The 21,894-nt window shown below is 41.3% G+C and overlaps 1 protein-coding gene across 11 annotated transcripts in view; it reads left to right on the top strand.

Annotated features, from left to right (window-relative positions):
- Positions 1-21,894, top strand: part of GARNL3 (GTPase activating Rap/RanGAP domain like 3) — a 57,527-nt gene that overhangs the window by 4,377 nt on the left and 31,256 nt on the right. For 3 of the 11 annotated variants that reach the window (XM_063352802.1, XM_063352804.1, XM_063352810.1), the window contains exons 2-10: positions 12,327-12,396; positions 14,746-14,820; positions 16,257-16,356; positions 16,810-16,928; positions 17,686-17,750; positions 20,204-20,267; positions 20,527-20,553; positions 20,963-21,038; positions 21,654-21,752. In XM_063352802.1, coding sequence (XP_063208872.1) covers positions 12,327-12,396; positions 14,746-14,820; positions 16,257-16,356; positions 16,810-16,928; positions 17,686-17,750; positions 20,204-20,267; positions 20,527-20,553; positions 20,963-21,038; positions 21,654-21,752 — 695 coding nt within the window. The other 8 variants (XM_063352805.1, XM_063352806.1, XM_063352809.1 and 5 more) reach the window with 7 other exon arrangements.

A 21,894-nucleotide genomic window follows, 5' to 3' on the forward strand; every position in this document is an offset into this window, starting at 1 on the left:
TTGCTAAAAGCTGGCGACAGGAATCCCAAATTTTAGCTAGACAGCATCCAAACCAATGCATTTGCAGCATACCTCTTTAGATGCTCGTTTTCTTAATTTGCTAGTACCTTTCTCATTTCCATCTTTGTGTGCTTGTTGTTTGAGAAAATGGGAAAAGAATTGCAGCATGTTCTAAGAGAGGCAGCCCTTTGTGTAAAAAATAGTGGATTTTATTGTGTTCAAGATTTATTGCAGCATTGAAATTATTGCATACTACAGAAATGCTTTTTTTTTCTTCCCCAAACATTTAAAAATACTCCAGACTTCCGTTTTTGTGGCTCTTTTTCATGCAAAGGCCCCGTGCCTGCATTTCACCCTGGCTGGAATTCTAGCACGCTGCTAGACTTGAGCACGGCGTAAGACAGGCCCAGAACTTTCTCAGGCTTTCCATTTCAGGAGACAGAAAGAAATTGACTGAGAAGAAGCTGTCGTTTCAATTGCTGAGATCTGTGCAGAAGCAGGGTATGTTTCTTTGCTGTTTTAAAATTTGGCATTCTTCAGGATGACAGAGGGGCACCACAGCAAAAATACTTCGGTTTGAGTGAGTGCGTGTATTCGTCTTAACTCTGTCTTATACCTAGTGCTCGGAAGGGAAGACGAATGGGGTAAATGACAACTGCATTGAAGTGGAAATTAAGTACTTTAAGTGGAAGGTTCTTTCTGTTTCATTATTTCCATGGAAGTAGGTTCTTCTGAAGGGATAAGAGAATGAAGCCTCATTTTTGGCAATCTTGTAAAGCAATCCAGATATTTAGAGAGGAGGAAAGTTGTGGTTGAGCAGGGGTTATCGATGGTATTTTTTTTTTATAAAGATTTTTGTTTCTTTAGTATGGAAGTTCCTCTTAAGTTATTTTACTGGGTATGCATACTTAACGTTTGTTAGGGTATTTCTTGATATACAAGCAGTCAGCTTTGAGTTTGCAGTGGTGTTAGTTGAAATTTACTTTCAGGTGGCACGTGGTTGGATTTCTGTTCAGATATTTAAGTAATGATGTAATGAGCTCTATGCAGGTAGTCTACAAAGAAATTACAGTGTCTTATTTTACTGGGCTAAAATAAATTATTTCCATTGATTTTGAGAACTGGAAGATCTTTTCCACACATGGGAGATAATCCTTCAAAACCACAAACAATATTTAGTGATACAGTTAACTAATACAAAGCATGGTTTGCAGTAAATAGCGAGTTATCTTTTTGGAATTTCTTGCCATAAAAACATAGGGTTTTTTAGATTTAATTTTGAAAAACAAAGGTGTAGTTGCTAAAGTGCGTATTCCTATCTCCTGTCAGCTTTGAGGATTTGTCAGGGGACAGACTGTAGACGACTGACCCATGTCCATACATTTAACATTGAGTAAATGCACAATAATATAGTTAATGAAGGAAGATTATTCCAAGAATTGTTAAATGTTTCTGATTTAAATTTGATGGATTTATTTCTAGCTAGAAGAACTATTGAAGTGCTAGTTACCTGTATGAGGAAAAAGGCAGTGTACGGGAGGAAGCATGAAGTTACTCCCAAGAGCTGCCCCACACATGGAATTCTCACTGTATTTTAGCACTAAGGATTAAAACTAAAAAAAAAAAGGCATATTTAAAGTTTGCTCATTGAGCATTATTTTACAGACTTAGATGTGCCATCATCTGCCTGTGGACAGAGATACATTTCCCTAGGAATAATAGGCAATTTTTGGTGAGAGGCTGGGTGTATGGGTACAATTTTTCGATCTGGACCTCAGGCGCCGTCTGCCAAACGGAGCAGCTGTGGGACATGTAACTTGTAGGTGGTCCTACGTGACGATGTGAGGTTCAGAACCTTCAAAAGCATTTTATCACTTTATCCATGCTTGCACTTCGCTCGGATCAAACTATCATTAAACTCGCAATCCAACTGTATCCTCTTAATTCCCTGGTTAACCAAAAAGAGTCGCTCCCTGCCATTTCTGAAAGACTTTTTTTTTTTTTTAACCCCAAGCTACTTTATTGAGCAGCTGATAGTGTGACTCCTCAAACACAATGGCAGAATTGACAGCAAAGGGTGATGCTGTGACAGAAGTAAGTAACTGGTGGAGGGCGCAGGCTCGCTTAGAATTGCTGCCGAGGCTCCATTGTGAAGCTATCCCTAGGTGGCAACATGTTGGAAACTTCACTTACAGAAGATCCAAATGGATTTTAACTCTAATAAGCCTGAGCGTTCTACGTTGTCTGAATTCTTTAAGGCAAGGCTAGTGCTTGACAAAATTCCTCAGCAGTACATCACCAGCTTCAGTCCAGCCCTGATGAGCATTAATTAAAAGTTGTTCTTTGGTGGCTTCTGCTGCATGATGGGTGCATGATGGGTTCCCCCTTGTGTCATGCTTCATTTTCTAGCGGCTGCCAGAATAAGCAGAGAGACCCAGAATTGTATGAATTCTGGAAATTGAACTGTCTTAACACTAGAGAAGCTTTTAATTAAATTCAAACCTCAAGTAGAGTTTTAGTATATTACCTGAAGTTTCTGTTTTGTAATAATTGTTGTAAAGAAAGGTAAGAATGTATACACAATCACATCATTTAGTAACTCTCTACAGTTTACTACATGGATGGGTGGAGTACTTAATAATACACAGTAATGCAGTGCAGTTTATTACAAAACATACAAGCAACTGAAATTACTGAAGAAATTTGTCTAAACAGAATACAGTCATCCAAGTTATGATTACCCAAGATACAAGCTGTTATTCTAGGAAAACATTGGTTCATCTTTAGTCATAATAGCTGCTTGTAATATTGATTTCAACTCCTACTGAAAAGTTTTAAAATAAGTCCTCACACAGTCAGAATACTTTTGGTCACCTTGCCGTGCTTTGCTTCCCAATGTGGTGGTTCAAACCTAACCCCAGGATTTATGTCATGTGGCAAGCATAGGCTACGTTTACGTCCTGAAAAGGTAGAGAACGATAGTGTGTATCTGTGTAAAAGGAGAAAACAGAGGGAAGTGGTTCACGCACTTGAAAGTGCTGCTGTTTTGTTATATGTTAGACTTTAAAAGTTACATACATAGGTGAAGATTGTTTAAGACTCAATTGCAATTGAAGTGGGCTGACGCTGGCCTAGCAAGCCAAAGGCTCTGCCAACAGTGCCGTCTGACTTTTCAACTTTGTTAAAGAAATAATACTGAATTGAGCTGTCATTCCTTCCCCAGTAAGGTTTCACCCTGCTGGCCAGTTGTGATTGAACATGCCAGAGAATATCAGTCTGTGAGATGACTGCACTTCTAAAGATTCTGAGCTGTAGGTGAGCAGGTTGAAAAAACATTTTATGTGCCTGTGGGAAAGTAAGAGAAAATCAGGGAGGAGGACTGTAAACACGCTCAACTGACCTGCACCTGGGGTGCTGAGAAATACATATATCACACTAATGGGTGTTTAGTCTTGTGTGCTTGGTGAGTGGAACACCTGTGTTTAGATACCACAGGCCTGTGATGGATTCGGGGGCACCCTGTGGAACCCGCTTGAGATTCCTCCCTGCTCTGGGAAAGGTCAAAGCGCAGCAGTAAACCATGCCTGCGTCACTCCGATATACAGGTGAAAACCAGCAGGTTCGGACTCTCTCTCTTGCTAACAAGGACTCTCTCAAAAACCCTCTCTAGCAAGGACGAGCTCTGCGGTGCCCGTGTTCCTGCTTGTGTGCCTCTGCCTGGCTGCAGCTTCGGAGATGCCCCGGTTTGTGAGGTATCGAGAATAAATTTACTCTTTGCCTTTCGTCCACGGTTTCTTTGTTGTTCCTGGGTTCTGCCTGTGCCGGCTCACACAGTGCTGCCTTTACCGTGCAACAGTCGTAGTATTACGGCCGACTTGTAGAACGCAGCAGGGACCACAGGTGGATGGCGAGCTGGCAGAGGGTTTTGCTCCCATGAACAGCAGCCAGTTCCGAGATAACGGCTCCGCGGGAGTAGCTTCCCCGCCGTTGCCGAGGGGCGCTGCCGGCCGAGGCGCCTCGCTGCGGAGGGGCCGGGGTCGGGGTCGGGCCCGGGGCCGGGCCGCTGGCCCGCCCGGGACTACAGCTCCCGGCGGGCCCTGCCGGCGGCTGCCGCGGCGCCTGAGTGGCTCGCGGGCCGGGGCGGGCGCGCGCCGGGGCAGCGGGATGTGCGCGTGGAGCGCTCGTCGCCTCTCCCGCGCGGGACGGAGCGGCGCTGGAGGGGCGAGGCCTGCGGCCGCCCGCCCACATGGAGCCGAGCAGCGCGGAGGCGGCCTCCACCCGCTTCCTGGGCCTCACTCAGCGGTACCGGAGCCGGGGCGGCGGGGGCCGAGCTGGGGCGGGGCGCGGCGCGGCGCAGGGCCGCGCTGTGGATGGCGGAGAGGCGGTGCTGCGCTTCCACCGGCCGCGGAGCTGGAGCGGCGGCGCCGGAGGCTGGCGGGCGGAGGGGCGGCCGGCCGGCCCTCGGGCAGCGCAGCGGCGGGAGTCCCGGCGCCGCGGCCGCCTCCCTCGGGAGCCGCCGGGGGTGGCGCGGATGGGGCCTCAGGCGAGCGTCCTCGGGGCCGGTTCCGCAGCGCGTTCGGCGTCGGCGGGTCCCGCCGGAGCAGCGGCGGCCATCGCCCGCCTGCTGAGCGCGGGGGTGCGGGTGCTCGCCTCTGTGACCGGCAGAGATCCGCCGATAGTGGCGAGCAGGGGGCCAGGTGGCCAGGAGAGCGGCGAGCCCCGGAGGCACGCGGGCTGCGTCGTTGTGGTCACACCGGTGCCGTCGGCGAACTCGCCCCCTTCCGCCATCGCCCCGAGCAAAGTGCCAAACTCCCAAAGGGCAAAACTTGTGATTTCACACTAGGATCCTAAAAATACGTGCCTAACTTTAGATTAGCAGATAATGTTTAAACTTGCTTTGTTGTTCGACTTTCGGGTCTGTTGAAGTTTGTAGGAGCTTCTGTTGAAGTGGGAGGAAGCGGGTCCTCCCCCCTCTGCCGCATCGCTGTGCGTTGATACAGCAGCACCTGTGTTCCCAAACGGACGTGGGGGGAGCGTACCCTGGGTGCTGTAGAAATGTGTAGGAGATGGTCTTTTTTTCATGTGAATAAAGACTCATCTGTACTAAAACACTTCGCAATCTAAGTACGTTTCAAATTATTAAGTCAAACTGATCTGAGCCACTGGTAAAATAATCTAAGTATTTCAGTGCTGGCAGTTCATCTTAATAGGATGAAAATTATTTTAAAACTGTAATAACTGGAGCAACAGTGTTTTCTGATGAAGATCTGGTCCGGACTGAGGAAGGATGCAATCCAACAAAGAAAATTAGTAAGAAAAGCTAATATTAATCACAGCATTTATTTTTTTTTTTTAAATTAGATGATATGATATGTCAGAGAACTGATGAGTACAAATCTTGGTGGTAACCCAAATGGAGAGCCAAAGAATAGAGCAGGCTAGAATTCATTGGGGAATATGTGCACTTAGCAAATAGTGTGATAGTGTAAATCTTACCTGTGCATAAATTGAGGCTAAGTTGCTTAACTTTCACGAGATTGCCTGTGTAGCAGTTATGTTGGTATGAGATTCTGCTTTAAGTGCTTGACACAAAGGAGATGACAAGTACGATAGGGAGTAGAAGTGTGATAGGAAGTAGTTAGGTTGAGAAGAAGCACAGATTAGCATTGTGTATAATTCTGATTTTTAAAAGGACTCGTAGTGTGTTTGAAAGCTAGGTATGTTTTAGGTACTTTGAAATGGGATGCAAATGAGTAAGAATATTAACAGCAAAACAGTATTTTTTTAGTCAGCATTTTCCTCAGATATGGTTTTTAAATAGCAAGAGTTGTGTCAGAAAAATGCTTTTGATAACAAAGGGTGTGGTTTGTGGTAAGGCAATGTATTTCCTTAAATTATTGGAATGTAGTTTGTGGAGAAGATAGGACCATAAACCTTTCGGGAGCACAGACTGTTCGTTATGCTTTTTCTGATCTTATTTGTGTTTTCCGTCTATATTGCATGGTCTAAGAAAATAGATGATTTCTTCCATTAAACTTGCTTGCTCTTGGTGTTCTCCTCTGCATCAATGGCTGAATATACCCTGTCTCGCTGCATCTGTGAATCTCGGTACCCTTAGTAGGGATAGATCTTAGGTATTTGGCTGGGAGGGAGTCCTGTGAGTTCATCTTACAAGGCATGCATGGATATCACGTCTTTCTTTTTCACCTGTGTCGCCACAGGTGCTGTGACTGTGGGATTGCACTGGAGGCTGGCCGCGGCATTGTGGTAACTCTTCTTCTCAAGACCCGATGAACAATGGTCTGAAGCCTCTGCCAGTTTCCTTGCAGAATGTGACAGTGCTGTCTCCTTGTTATTTGATGTATACTGCTGCGGGCTCCTGTCTGCGTGGTTACCATTGTGTCTATCGTGCAATGGCAGAACTCTGCAACAACCCTGCTCGCTGTCATTCTGTGGCCAGCAAAGCTGATTAAATGTGAAATGTTGAAGTGCCTCCTAAAGGCAGCTATCTAATGGCTTGTCATTATGGGAATGCTAAAACCAAAATAATCTAATATCCATACTGGAATTGTTTAGATCAAAAGGTTTTTTGGAGAATCTGGAATAGACAATACATATTCATGTGATAGAGAATATAGTTTTGTAGACATCATACCAGCTGTGAAGAGCGTTGTATTTGCAAGTGCAGGTAAACCATAAGTTTGTGGATCAGATAGTCTCCTTCAACATCCTCTCCCTCATGGACATCAGGGAGTGTCTATGGCGAACCTTTCTTTGGGCTAATCGACCTCCAGAACTTTGCTAGCAGCAATGTTGAGTACACCTGACAGAGTGTGGAGGACGATCATCTTTTCCATGTTGAGGAAAAAAAAGATTTGTATGGTGGAGTCCAAACTTACTCTGCACCTCACTTTGTCTTTTGTTTTGTTGTGACTTTCTGGTTGTGCAGTGTTATGCAGTAGTCATTGTTGGGATGTATCTTAATGATCTTAATTAAGATCAGACCAGTGTATCTGGTCTGCTTTTAATTCTGCCACCATGTTTTGGACATTACTTTCCAGGCTCTTTACCTCAGCTGCCAGGCATATTCCTTAATATATATTTAGACTTTTTATATTTCTAAACGAATGGCTTTCATGTCATGTCCTCCTTTAACTCAATAACCCGTATTTTGTTAACATTAGTGCATTCATGTGTTGTATACCTATATCATCTATCTGGACTTCTGTAAGGCCTTCGACACAATCCCCCAAAACATCCTTCTCTCTAAATTGGAGAGATACAGATTTGGTGGGTGGACTGTTCGGTGGATGAGGAATTGGTTGGACGGTGGCATACAGAGTGTAGTGGTCAACGGCTCAATGTCCAGGTGGAGATCAGTGACAAGTGGTATCCCTCAGGGGTCCCTACTAGCGCCAGGACTGTTTAATATCTTCATCAATGACAAACTGGGATTGAGTGCACCCTGAGCAAGTTTGCAGGTGACACCAAGCTGAGCGGTGCAGTTGACGTGCCTGAGGGATGGGATGGCATGCAGAGGGACCTGGACAAGCTTGAGAAGTGGGCCCATGTGAACCTCATGAGGTTCAACAAGGCCAAGTGCAGGGTCCTGCACCTGGGTCACGCAACCCCCGGTATCAGCACAGGCTGGGAAATGAAGGGATGGGGAGCAGCCCTGCTGAGAAGGGCTTGGGGTTACCAGGCTGCATCCCCAGCAGCGTGGCCAGCAGGGCGAGGGAGGGGATTCTACCCCTCCACTCTGCCCTGGTGAGACCCTAACCGGAGTGCTGCGTCCAGCTCTGGGCCCCTCAACATCAGAAGGACATGGAGCTGTTGGAGCGGGGCCAGAGGAGGCCTTGGAGATGCTGGGAGGGCTGGAGCCCCTCTGCTGGGAGGACGGGCTGAGAGAGCTGGGGGGGGTTCAGCCTGGAGAAGAGAAGGCTCCGGGGAGACCTTAGAGCCCCTTCCAGTACTCAAACGAGGCTTATAAGAAAGGTGGGGACAAACTTTTTGGCAGGGCCTGTATTGATAAGACAAGGGGTGATGGTTTTAAACTAAAAGAGGGGAGATTCAGACTAGATAAAAGGAAGAAATCTTTTACGCTGAGGGTGGTGAGATGCTGTCCCATGTTGCCCAGAGAGGCAGTGGCTGCCCCATCCCTGGAAGCTTTCCAGGCCAGGTTGGACGGGGTTCTGAGTAACCTGGTCTGGTTGAAGATGTCCCTGCTCGTTGCAGGGTGGTCGGACTAGATGGCCTTTAAAGGTTCCTTTCAACCCAAACCATTCTGTGATTCATTTATTGGTTATACAGTTTGGTTTTGAATACTCTTTTCATATTTTATTTTTGAAAGGTTTTTGTTACCTACTGACTTTATCTCTCCAGCATTAATATACTCAGATCTCAGCACACTTTTCCTGATAGAGTTTGACTTTCACTCAGCTGAAATATCACCAAATTAAGGTATAGGACTTAGTTTGTGCGTATGCAGATAGTTCTAAAATGCCTTCATAATTCCCTGGGTTTATCATGCAGGTAATACCCGAGATGGCATTTTCCTCTAGTTTCAAGCCTTTTGAGGTTAGCTTTGCCACAAGGCAGAAAGTAGTTCGGTTTTATAAATGTCAGCTTGCTTTTTCTCCTGCTTTGTGGAGCTATCATATGACTGATGAAAGTCTCTAAAAATTATCCAGGCAGACATGGTTCCGTTCAAAGCCCGGTAGGCCAGATGCTGTTTGTGGTGACTTTCTCATTTGTATTATATTTGTATTTGGGGTTGTCCAGGTGTCAGACACACAAAACGGTGACCTGGCTTTCCCAAGACTTGAAAAGATTTATTGTGCTAGTGACTGTTGTTGGATTTATTATTTATTTTTTTTTTTATGCATTCCTTGAATTGTCATCTTACTTACATTTCTTCATCTGATCAAAGACTGAATTTCAGAGCTCTGCGACAGCAAAATCTCTCTTGACTGCTGTTTCCACCAGTACTGACAGTGACAAGTGTTCATTGATCGTAATTGCTTTTACAGTGGTTTCTAAGGCAACTCACACACCTAGCCACAAAAATGAATTCTGAGAACAAAAGTAGCACACAAAGAAAATGCTAGCACTGCCACGATTACCTGATTTTTCTGTAAAAGTAAAGAAACCCCAAAACTAACCCACCCCCCACCCCCACCCCGGCGCCTTAGAATATATTGCAAATGAGGCATTCCATTTGTTCCATGAAACATATGTCAAATTTCACGTGTATGTCAAAATGCAGGAATTCTAAAAATCACATTCGATGCATTATTACTTTTTAGGATTTATCTGAACTTTCCAAATTCTCTCCGAAATGTGTGAAGAGGCAAAGGATAACTTTCAGCCCATACAAAACTAAATTTAGTAACTCTTGGTTCTACCTGGAAGGGAAAATAAAATCTGATGTATATCAGATTTTGTCTGTATATATGCTAATCTTGAAATAGTCTTATGTTCCCCAGTCTTAGTACCTGCAGAGAAAATTTGTTAGCCAGATTTATATGTGTTTCCTTCTGAAAGAAAAGATAAGAACTCACGAGTAATAGCTTCAAAATTTTTCTTTACTGCAAACCATACTGAAGTAAAGTTTGGGGCTTTTTTATACTTCCCTTCAGAAGATGGAAAAAGATGATGCAATAAAATGTCAAACATGCACCATTTCCTTGTAAACGGCCTGTTGGGTGAAAAGAGACTTTCCAAATACACTTTGAATGAGCGTGTCAATTATTGCTACAAATCCACATGAAGTAGGAGTTACTCTAACAGGAGTTATTTTAGACGGGCAGCTCGCAGGTACGTTCCGTCTTTTCACTGCTCGGTGCCACGTTCTCTGTGTCGCGGGCTCAGAGGAGCTCTAAGTGTTGTAACCCCGTGGCGGTATCGCAAGGCACGGTTCGCTCAAGGGTCCGACAGCGGTAGGTGTGTGAAAGTGTTGGACGTGTAGTCCTCGTGGTGCGTGATCGCTTAAGATTTGAACCTGCTTCGGGATGCTCAGACTTCCTGACTTGAGAGCAGTTTCTTCTGTGGGTCTCCATTAAGATTGTGTCATCTTTGTCCAGTTGATAAGGCTCTGAAAATTCTCAGGGTCACAAAAGTGAAAAGAGGGAGAGACATGTTCTGCCGCAAACGTTGCAAATTCCTTCTTCAGGGCATGCTTTTTTCAGGTAGCAACCTGAAGTAGCCTTACTCACTGGAACTGACTCCTGTTGTGGCTCATTTGTAATTCATGTATTTCTCTTCTCATTCTATCTCTGTCTGCTTTCTGCCCTGCTGTGGGGAAAAAGGAGGTGTTGTTACTTTCAGTTAGAGTACAAGCTGTTTGAACTGCAGGCTTTAACTTTTTTTTTTTTTTTTTGATCTCAGGTCGGTAAGGCTCTGAAATATGTGTATACAGCACATCGTAAGTAAGATCAAATTGTAGCTGCTTTGATGACAAGGGCTCTTAGGTTGGGACCCAAGCCCAATTTCTTCCCGTATCACAGACTTTTTCCATCTCAACTGTGCAGATTCCTGATATGGGAACGTAACTGTTTTCCTGGAAGGTATTTCATGCCGATTCTCAGTCAAGATTGCTAACTGTCCTCAGTCAAACGTTAAGTTCAATGTGCAGGCAACCACAAGCTAAAAGTTTAAATCATTGTATTTGCGTTTAGGCCATAACACGTCCAACCGAGTGAGTGTTGTGGAGCTTGTAGAACTTGCATCTAATGTGGATTAACCTCAGTTCTTGTAGGCAGTGTTCCTCGAGTCACTTGTATTACTGCTGCTGTGGCGTGCCTGTGTGTGCGCCCCCATAGCCAGCAGAACGCAGACTATGGCTTCGCTGCCTTCAGTATACTGAAAACTTGCTGTATATCGTGCTTTTTGCTTAGGAAGCGATGTAGCTGTGTTTGTGCAACTGAAAGGCAAGTGACTGAGAAAGTACGGGCTGTTTGTCACCAGGAGCTCTGGTGTCATCTGAAGGTTTTTCACATGAAGTTAGAAAGGCAGCTCTGTTGTTGCAGCAGCTAACGTTCCTGCTTCAGCGTGTGGGTCACTTAAAATTACGTTATTGTGATGTTCTTATCCTTCCTGCATAATTTACATACTGGAAGCAAACACTAGAATTATTTTGGTGAGTTTTAAAGTTTTATTAGATATGTCTTGTTCGTATTGCTTCTCCTTGGGTAAAGACATGGAATCCAAGTGGACATATATGAATCATGTTTAATAAACTTTAAGCGCTTAAAAATACAAATCCAAATAGAAAAGCTGTCTGGGAATTAGAATGTTTTGGAGTCCGTTGTCACAGTATCGCTTACAAGAAGCACATACGAGGATGTTGCATTAAAAATTAGATATTTCTTCTGTTTATCAATGTAACATTGCAATTTACAGTACTGGTAATTCTCAGAAAATTTAATCTCTTATCGTTGGGTGGGGGGTTTCTTGTTGTTTTCTTTGGTTTGGGTTTTTCATTACTGCTGACTGAAGGGTGAGCTGGAAGTTTGGGCTGTGACGGAGGGATTGAGCTGCTAACCCTGGTACAGACTGGGTAATCAAGGTTTATGTTTAGTTTGCATCTAAATCTTTATTTAGGTTGTATTTGTAACATGTATATCCCCATTGCAAAGGCAGGAGGCTTAGTTTCTAGGTGTTTGCTGTCTGTTTTGACCTTATGAAATGAATCGTGATGTGCTTAATGTGTCACAATGGTATGAGATTATTTGTGATAATGTGTGTAGATTTTGAACTTCCCATTCTAGGATTACTTTTGGTTGCTTGACAATTTTATCTTTGTTAAGGCTGGTGGGTGGAAACGTATAAAATGCTGTTCTGTCCTTATGCCTTTGAATTAAAGTAATTTATTTTCTCTTTGTGTGTAGGCTAACAAAAGACTATGAAAGAAACAGTTGCAGCATACTAAACGTGAGCTTATTGAGCGTAGTGCAGTTGTCCTATTTGAGACATTAAGTCTACTGTAGGTTTTTCTTCCCTTAGATTAAATGCAGATTTCAGACATGGTTATAAGCCACCACCCGCTTTGGAACTCTGATCACATCATGAGTAAATTTTAATTTAATCATAGCTTTTGCTTCCAGTCAGGACACAGACATTTCTTTTCCTTTGGGGGTAATATGAAAGCCAGACTGCAACGGCTGCTAGAGATTGTGCATATTCTGAAGAGTGTTCCCTGCAGTAATGAGTTTATGCACTGCAAACCTTGTTCAGCAGGGATGATATTTGTTAATGGCAGGGTGTAGCGTTGCAGGAAATCTAAGGCTAGTTGACTTGTGTACACTGATGAAGCGTTTCTCTTCCAGCTCCGTCTCTGAAGATCTGGGTTGCAGACGTGGAGAGTTTAGCAGAAAGCATTACGGATCTGTGGAGCTTGTAAGTTTACACAGCCTGTTCTTTGATTTTAGCAGCTCGTAATGCAGAGCTCAAATCCTGTTCATTTCCAGGTAAAGAATTTGATCTAGTTTGGACAATGTGCTTTCTAAGGTGGACTTGAAAGTTATAGGGTAATAAAAAGGGACTTCAGAATAGATATATTAGACCTGTACTAGGAAATCGTTTTACTGCCTTATATATTAATATTTCATCATAATGGGACAGGAATTATTATATAAATATCGTGTTTATCCCCAGATGGAAATTGCGCCTTTTTTCCACTTACAAGTTGAAGATTGCAAATTAGGGTAGTGTTTGATGAAGTACTTGCAGTTATGTGAATTAAAAACTGCATGTGTGCTCGTGTGTGTACACATATATATGTGTGTGTGTGATTGTATGTGTACATGTGTCAGAGTAGTGGGAGAGGGTTTAAAATGAAAAGAACTAGTCAGAATAAGGATATTGAACACTGCTCTCTAAAATCCGCCAGTTATTCTGCATTTTCCTCGAATTCAAATGCTAAGTTGGCACTTCATTTTTCTCATATAGAAAGGAGTATGTCAGCAGTTAAAATAATGTCACTGTGTATACAAGGCCATAATGAAATTACATAAACTTGCTACAGGAAAACAGAAGTGGGGAGGGGTAAAGAAACTAAACTTCAGCTCTCTTACTGTGGGAAGAAATCACTAAGTTTCTACTAGCTATAGTTGTAGTTTAAAGCTCTTGGATAGTATATTTATTATTATGTATGTAAATTGGGTGTAAATTAGTGGCTTAGTTTCTGGAAGTTGCATTGCAAGAACGCCAGGTATCGTTCTTTTCTTTCCATACACTCCACGTCTTAGAGGTGGTGTTTTAATCAGAAAAGCAAGTGACCTGCTTTCTGTTAGGAGGCTCTTTCATTACTAGTACTTAGATTCTTTTGCTGGAAATGAAAAAATTATTGGTGATTATAAATTCACAGTAAGCTCACACAAATGGTCTTGTCTTTTGATTGGTTTTCTTAAAATTCTGCTAGTATTTTATATAAGTGTGTCTTTTTATCTTTTGGAGTACAAATATATAAAGGTGCTGGTTGCCCTTTCAAATGTCTGAATGTTTAATATTGAACCTTTCTTGCTTAATATTTTCCACAGCAGCATCTCAGTTGCTCAGTTATTTCCACCTTTTATTTATTAAAACACAATTATTTTGTCTCTGCCCTAAACATTTTTTCCCATGTCTTTCTCACTGGTGTAGTACGGCCAGTTGTCCATATAATTTCTCTTACAGTTTATAGAAGGCACCAGGATGTGTTGGAGTTTTTGCTAAGTTAGTTTATTCCTGACGTAGCCTCAGAACACTTTAAAGCAAGGAGCAAAGAGAACTTCAAAATGTTGTGATAACTGTTCCACCAAGTAAAGGGAGGAGGTGTTATCCTAGAATAACATGGATTGCTAGAGGGAAGCAAGGGGTGATATACCATTGCATTATTGCTGTTCAGATCCCATTTCTTAAGTTTGGTATAGTATGTGACAGTCCAATTTTTTACAGTTTCGAGAGAAGTAACGTGCAATATCATTGGCAGCATTCCCTTCCTCCTGTCTTGTATGCTGAACATATCAGAACTGTTGTGTTATCCTATGTTTTATTGACTTCTCAGGAGTTTTTTTTTTAACAACAAAGCGAGTTTCAGTGATCTGGGAATCCCTGGATTCCCTTGTAAAAAGACCAGGCAGTCTTTCCAGAGTGTTTATGAAACTGTTGGAAGTCTTCAGCTGGAAAGAAGCTGTATTTTCTGATGCTAATGCTGGAAGCGGACCAGGACCAGGATATCTCCTGTACCTTCTGTTGTTCAGTACTGTGACTGAATACTGTATTTGGAGATTCTTGCTGCTCTCTGTCTCCTGAAAATATCAGTAAATAAAATGCTGTAGAAGACTGCTAGTCCCAGTAATTGCCAAGAAGGAGAGTTTTAGGCTTAGCAAGGCTGAGAGGACAAGAATCATTGTGTCTGTAGGGACCCATTGTTTTGAAAAGGGCAAGCTTCAAGATCAGTTTCTGGAAAGTGGACAAGTCCTTCTGGAGGCATTCTGTGTGTTGGTGCAGCCAAATCCTGAGACAGGAGAATTTCTCATTAGTACTGGGATCTATCGAAATGGTGACTGGCTCTCCTGCTCATGCCTCCTTAGAGTTAGAATTGGGTCGTTTCAAATCTCTGTTCAAATTAGTAGTAGTTGTGCTGATCCCTTCTTTGTGGGTAGTCATATGATACCTGGGAGAAGAAGAAACCATAGTAGGCTTTGATTGCTGATCATATGGCTATTTTTGGAACTACGACATTTATCTTAAATTCTCTTACAGCTTATATCTAGTGATGCTGATGGAGCCATCCAAAGAGCTGGACGCTTCCGTGTGGAAAATGGCTCCTCTGGTGAGGTAAGTCGCTAAAAATTTTCATAGAAAACTGAAAAAATAAATCAGCTTCAGTTATTCTTCACCACTGAAAGACGTATTTGCAGTCAATTACTAAGGAAGAGCACTTGAAAAATGCTGAATAAATACGAGAATGTAAGGATCTAAGAGTAGGGAGATGGTGTTTTTTTTTCCCCCCCCCAAGTCTAGCTTAGCTCTTCTTCCAAGAGTATTATGCAATCTTGACAATTTAATCTTTTAAGGGAAAAGCTGGTATTTTTTTTAGTTTTGGTAACATTTTGCTCACCTGATCATGTTAGAAGAAAAATACCTATCTTATCCTCTGAATAACACTTCACAGTCTCTAGTTCATCACTTTATATTGGTGTCCTGGTGATGCTACTACGTTCAGTCTGACCTTTGTGCTTTTAAGTTTATTTCTTGGAGTGGTGAGGTTATAGCTTCATTCCCCCCCACCCCGCTTAGTTGTCTTTTGGCAGCTATGCTTATCTTTAAATATGAGAGGAAGAAGCTGAGTGGAGCCTGAGCGAGTCATTCCCTCTAGATTCCTATGCTGTTAAACTTGTCGTGTGTCCCTGCAGCCACTCCAGTGACACTTAGGTTTCTACTTATCTTCATTTTTTATCTTCCTTTGCAAAACTTTTCCAGCTGTAAATATCATCTTAATGTTGAAAGAAAGAAGACCTCATATTCTTGAAATATATGTAGGGTCTCAGTAAGCTTGTATTGAACTAAGAGTAAACTATGACTGATCATGTGTTTTTGTCAGCACTGGATGCAGAATTTAAAGCAATGTAACTGTTCTGCGTCGAATCTCTGTGGGGTCATGTTCTGTACACTGTCTTTTTAGTTCAGTTTCATGCAGTTCAAAAGCTGATTAGCTTCTATCATAGAAAGATTTTTCTGAGTGGGTGATGACTGGCCACAAGGTGAATGGATATGGAGAATGGCTTTTTCTCTCCCTATGTTAAATCTCAGTGGAAAAGGACTTGAGGGATGTTTGGGAATTTACCTTAACCAGCATAATGCAGAAACAACACTGAAGGACTTACAGAGCATGCTCTGGTCTAGCAAGGAGAGCTGAGAAAATGAAACCTGGAGGCAGAATTCTGTTTGTTAATTTATTTAAGTTTTAAAACCACTGGTTTCCAAATTCTACATTGAAATGTCTTCTTTTCAGTGGAAGATTAAGCTGCTACCCATAATGGTGGTACAATAGGAAAAGACTGTAGCTACTTAGAAAGAAAAAAAGAAGAGGAGAGGGAGAAATTTCGTCTGCACAACAACTGACTTCAGAATAATTCTTTGCTTTTTAAAAAACAGTGTACAGCTAAAACTTTTCTGGTGAATCAGGCACTCTTGATTGGCTTTTGCCTATATTATGTTCTTTTTTTTTTTCACTTGCCATTTGATTTAGCGGTCTCACAATTGTATTTCAGAACACAGATTGCACTCCAGGGACATGGCACAGAACGGATGTGCATTTGGAAAACCCCGAGTATCACACAAGATGGTATTTCAAATATTTTTTAGGAAAAGGTAATTATCTTTTCGCTAATGGATTGAAGTTTTGATCAATGAAAATGCAATATAGCTTTGAATTGCTATATATTTAAATATGGAAAAAAGTATGGTATTAATTTAGTATTAATATGTTTTCTGTCCTGTACAGAAAACAAGTCCTTGTTTCATGTATTTTTAACCTAAAGACAGAGGTTGGGTTTCTGTAAGCAGCAGAACCCCTGCTACCAAAGAAGGATGTTTTGAAACCCTTGTTGGCCTTGAAGGCTGTACCTATCTCTTGGTTTTTTTACACATCTGTGTATAAGTACATAGTTATTTTTGTAGATAAGTATATATTTATGCATATGAATGCCTGTATTTACACATTTATTCACATGTCTCTGTGCACGCGTGTGTGTGTGCGCGCGCATGAGCGGGGGTGTGTGTCTTCTTTATGGTTGGTAATGCTTCTTGTTTTTTCCTTAACAGTTCATCAAAATTATATAGGTACAGATGCAGAGAAGAACCCTTTCTTTCTGTCTGTTGTACTGTCTGACCAAAATAATCAGCGCGTTCCTCAATACCATTCAATACTTTGGAGAAAAACAGTAAGAAACAAATATTTAACTGATGCTATGACTTCGTTTGCTTGTTTGTTTTGGTTATATTTATCATACACTTTTTTGCTTTCTTCAGAATTTCAGTATTTAATACATATTTCTCATTTTATACAATAAGAACATATAATTCCAGCATAGTAGATAGAACTAAACTGTCTGACAGAAATCTATGATGACAGATATTTTTAATTGTTCTTACCTGCAACTCTGTGTTATTTTTTGAAATGTTGCCTGAATTGTTCTTGATTATGTCCTGCGATAAATTTAGGCAATGACCTTATACTGCTTTTAGGATTTTCTTATACAACCTTAAGAAAACAGGCAGGTGAGGTAGTGGTTTCACTAATATTGTTTAATGATTTTTTTTTCACTTAACATTACATATGAGCCTTTTATCGAAGCAATTGACTTAAAACTTCCTTGTATGCATGCACAGTTCACTTTTTTATTTTTTAAAGCAATAGTTTGTAATATCTGCTAATTTCAGCAGCCCTCATACCACATGTCAAGGTAGTCAAAACTAAGTAAAAAATAATTTTGCACCAGCCATGATTTTTCACATGCAGTTTTTCTTCTTTTTTCTTTTTTTTTCCCCCAAACCAGTAGTAAATATCGCTAAGTAAAACTAGCACATTTTTGCTGTGGTTTTTTTTTTTTACTTAATTGTTTTTGTTAATATTCCTATTTGAATATACAGAAAAAGTCAGTATGTCCTGTAATATCTCCTAGCTTTTTTTCTTTATAGGGTACTCAGAAAATATGTCTCCCTTATAGTCCCACAAAAACGTTATCAGTGAAATCTATATTAAGGTATGTATTTACAAATAAGTTGTTATTAAGATATTTGTCCATACACCTTTTCCTGTAATTCAGAGCTTTGTTGCATGGTTTCCACAAAAGATTTATAAAAGCAGTAAAACCAGGTTTACAAATCTTAATCATTGAAGGCAACAAAAAGTGATTTTAAAGCCTGTTCTAGAATAGACAAAGTGACAACTTAAAAAGGAGAAAAATTCGTAGCACTTTTTCTTCATCAGAGGGACTATTTTCAAGTTTATTGGAAAACAGGTGCTAAATGGACCTGCAGTGGTCGAGAAGAAGTATCTTTTTAAATTAGATGGACGATAAACAGATCTGAGGAACAGCAAATTTGGCTAGAGAGGTGGATATTATGTGGCCCTAACAGGAGGAGGCAAACAGGGAAGAAACCAAGAATTATTTCTTCAGTTGATTGTCTTCATTTAAGTCTCACTACCGGTGTGTTATACACGCTGTTGGTGAAGCCAAGAAAATTCCTTTCCCCAGCCAGACTCTGTATGGGCAAGCTCGTACTCTGTCCTGCCTCTTTTGTGGCAGAAGAGAATACAAAGCAAGAAAGCCCAACACCATTTCTATTTCTTTCACCATTTTAATGTTGAAATGATGAAATGTCAGAGCACCTGTTTGCAAAGTGTTCGTCCAAATTCAATCTGCCGTTTTTATGATCTAATCATGTGGTGTGTTTTCTCAAGTCTCTCACTGACAACATCTTCAAATGCATCTTCCGTAAGGATTTTACCTCCTCTAGAAACCCATAAAAAGTGCCTTCATTTAGTGAACAGGTAGCGTGTACCAGATAAACGGGCAGTCTGCAGGTCTTCAAAACCTTTGATCTGTATAGAGTTCAAGCAAATGTCACTTGCTTGGTTGAAGCCGCCAGATAAGACTGACAGTGCTGATGTGAGAGGAGAACAGGGCATTGTTGTGGTGTGACGTCAGTACCACCGGATCTGGATTTTCCTACAACTGCACAAGATTTCTGAGAGGTCCCAGACCACTGAATTTGCCAGGGCGGCTGGCAGGCCCTTGAGCCTCCCTTCTTAATTCTGGTTTCCTGGGCTGTGTCTCTGATTTGGAGCGTTAAGATGGTGAGTTGAAAACACTTCAGATCTCTTTTGTCTTCTTCATCGAGATGAGCTGAGTCCCTTCTTCTAACTCCTACAACAAAGGCTTGAATAGTGTTCCTAGCTGTCGGTGCTGCATGCTGTACCTGCATAAGCACCTGATCTTCTGCGTCTGCCCACCAATCACTGAAACAGCTCTTCCTCACATCCCTTTCTAACCCAGCGTCTCCTCCACTCTCGCTCACATACGCATTTTTGGTTGGGCATCCCAGGGTGTAGAAACTTTGTCTTCTGTTAGCTAGTCATAACTCTTTCGCCAGAACATGCTCCTGTGTCCCATCCTGTGATGCTCTAGTATTTTACAGAGGAAAACGCAGGCTTATTTCAGAGCTTGTTCCCCATTTCACCCAGAGTTTGTGTCACCTGTGATCAGCTGGATAAATGCCATCTTTTTGCCCGCTTGGGCTAAAATCTCTTCCCTGACTGTTCTTTTGCTTTTACAGTCCTTGAGCCTTCCCTCAGGCCTGATTGATACTCCTTTGACATTTCACCCTGTTCACAGCCAATGTGAATCTAGGTACAGACTGTCCCAAAGAATTTTGGTTACATTAATAAGCCTGTTTTTTCTAAATTAATTGGAATATTTTAATCCCTTTCAAAAGGAACTAAAGCAAATGCTGTCTGCATTGTGATCTAGCATAAGCAGTGGTGGAAAGATGTACCAGATTTGACCTTGTTAGTTCAGTGTGCCCCAGACAGACTGCATTCGGCGCTCTGTGACACGCTGGGCAGTTCTACAAATTAATGCTGGGGGGAAGAAATGGGCAAAAATGATAGTAAATGCAGAAACACAAGTTAGGAAAAAATGCTGTAAATTAGATATTTCTGTTTATTGAGGCAGTTGATCTTCCTTCTTATTTAAATACTTCTTTCTGTTCGTGGATCTTTGGCCTGTGAATTTGATGCTGAACTTCTCATTTTTCATTTGACTAGCCTTCAATTATTTTAGAAGAGAGACAAGAAAAGCTCACAGAATAGAATAGGTTATTGAGTCCTCCCAAAATGCTCACAATGGTTATGTATAAAGCCAAAGTGAAAGGTGATGAAATAAAGTTCTGTGCTTTATAAGTAAATCCAGTAAATTGAAACTTGATCTCCATGCAGGGTCTTACTAATTTCTGTTTTTAAAATCCAAAAGAAGTTTAGGAAGTCGTGGAGGTTAGTATTGTGGGTTAGGAATGGCTGTTCCACAAAACATTCCGTGTACGAGAGGCTCGTTGAACGATTCCTTTGGTAACCAGTTCTAACTGCAGCCAGTTAGTGTTTATGTTGAAATGTATACTCGCCGTTCTATAAACCAGTATTTCGTGTGCATTTCAGTGCTATGAGTCTTGACAAATTTGAGAAGAGCCCAAGGGAAATTTTTCATCCTGAGATACAAAAGGTAGGAGTGTCTTCTTTTTTTGTTTGATTGTTTTTCTTTATTATTTTCTGGAGAAATAAGTCATTAAGTATAAACGCTGCTAGTTTGTTTCTTTCAGTAGCAGGATAATGATGAGTAGGGTTACACGGTGCTACAAAGTAAAATGTCTTGATCAGTTGAACCGGACACTTCAAAACAAAACTTAAATATACAACAGTGTTACAGTTTTGTTTGTGTTGTCTTTAATACCAGTGTGCTAAAGATATTGTTTTGTTTGCAGGATTTATTGGTTCTTGAAGAGCAAGAGGTAAATATAAACTTACACTCCTAGCTCACAGACCTGTTCAAGGAATACAGCTTTGTATTTGAAATACTTGCACTGACATGCTTGTGACAACTTAAAAATCAATTGCTTATTGCAGTAAAAAAAATAGTATTTCTTTGCAACGTATGAGATCAAAAATAATTTTAAGCACCAGCTTAATATATCGTATTATTACATCACCAACTTAGTATAGAGTAAAATTCATAATCTATGATCAAAGGTAAATTATTAGGTATCTGCTACTTGAGCATGTAGTGGAGTTGGTATGAAATATATACTCCCATGTGTAGGATGTATACAAAGGTACATATATGAAAGTCCTTAGAGAAAACATTATTTTAGGTCTTATGTTTGATCAGTTTATCATATAATATTTGGTTTTATTTCTCAGGGATCTGTGAATTTTAAATTTGGAGTCCTCTATGCTAAGGATGGGCAGCTTACAGATGATGAAATGTTCAGCAACGGTGAGTTTTTCACCTTTTTCTTAATTGTTTTATTCATCTAAATAAAAATATGTAGGTTAGTGCCTACATGTGGAAGCCAGAAGGGAGGTGATGGTTACGTGAACAGTAGTTTTGGTAGGTTTTCATGTTCGTGTTGGAGGAAAAATTGTAGCGTAGAATCTTCTGTTTCTGTCAAAGATTGCTGGAGGAAACCTACTATTACAACTTGCAATATATTGACATTTCGTTTCTAGAAATAGACTACACAACATAAGATCTAGAAAAAGGAAGCGGTTGAAGGAGGTGACTCATGTTACCTGCAAAGTCACTTGTTGTTTCTAGTTCTTTCACTCTTACATTTTTGCAGCATGAACACATTCTTCACTTGAATAGTGTCTCGGAGTTACCAAAATAGGTCACTGTTTAATGTCACATGATGATGCACATTCTGCAAGGCTGGGATGCCGTTTCTGTAAAGGTAGAATGTGTGGATAGCATGAGGAGAAACTAATTCAGCTGAAACTTTGGTCCTCGTGTCTGGGGAACAGGACCTGTTCCCGTATTCTGATTATTTTTTGTAGGTGTTCTATACTACATGTGCTTTTCTGTTGTAATGTTTCTCCCTTCCACATGTAGAAATTGGAAGTGAAAGCTTTCAAAGATTTTTGCATCTCTTGGGTGACACAATTACTTTGAAAGGCTGGACAGGCTACAGAGGAGGACTGGACACTAAAAGTAAGAGCTCGTCTGAAGCAAAAAAAGTGGAGGGGCTGCAATATAAATGTTTTTGCTTATTGCATGCATATATTGTATGTATTGTAGAAATAATAGCATCCCAAAAAAGACTTCCTCATGTGCATGCTAAACGCTGTGCTTC

Source organism: Chroicocephalus ridibundus, chromosome 15, assembly GCF_963924245.1.
Source record: "Chroicocephalus ridibundus chromosome 15, bChrRid1.1, whole genome shotgun sequence".
Taxonomy (NCBI): Eukaryota; Metazoa; Chordata; class Aves; order Charadriiformes; family Laridae; genus Chroicocephalus; species Chroicocephalus ridibundus.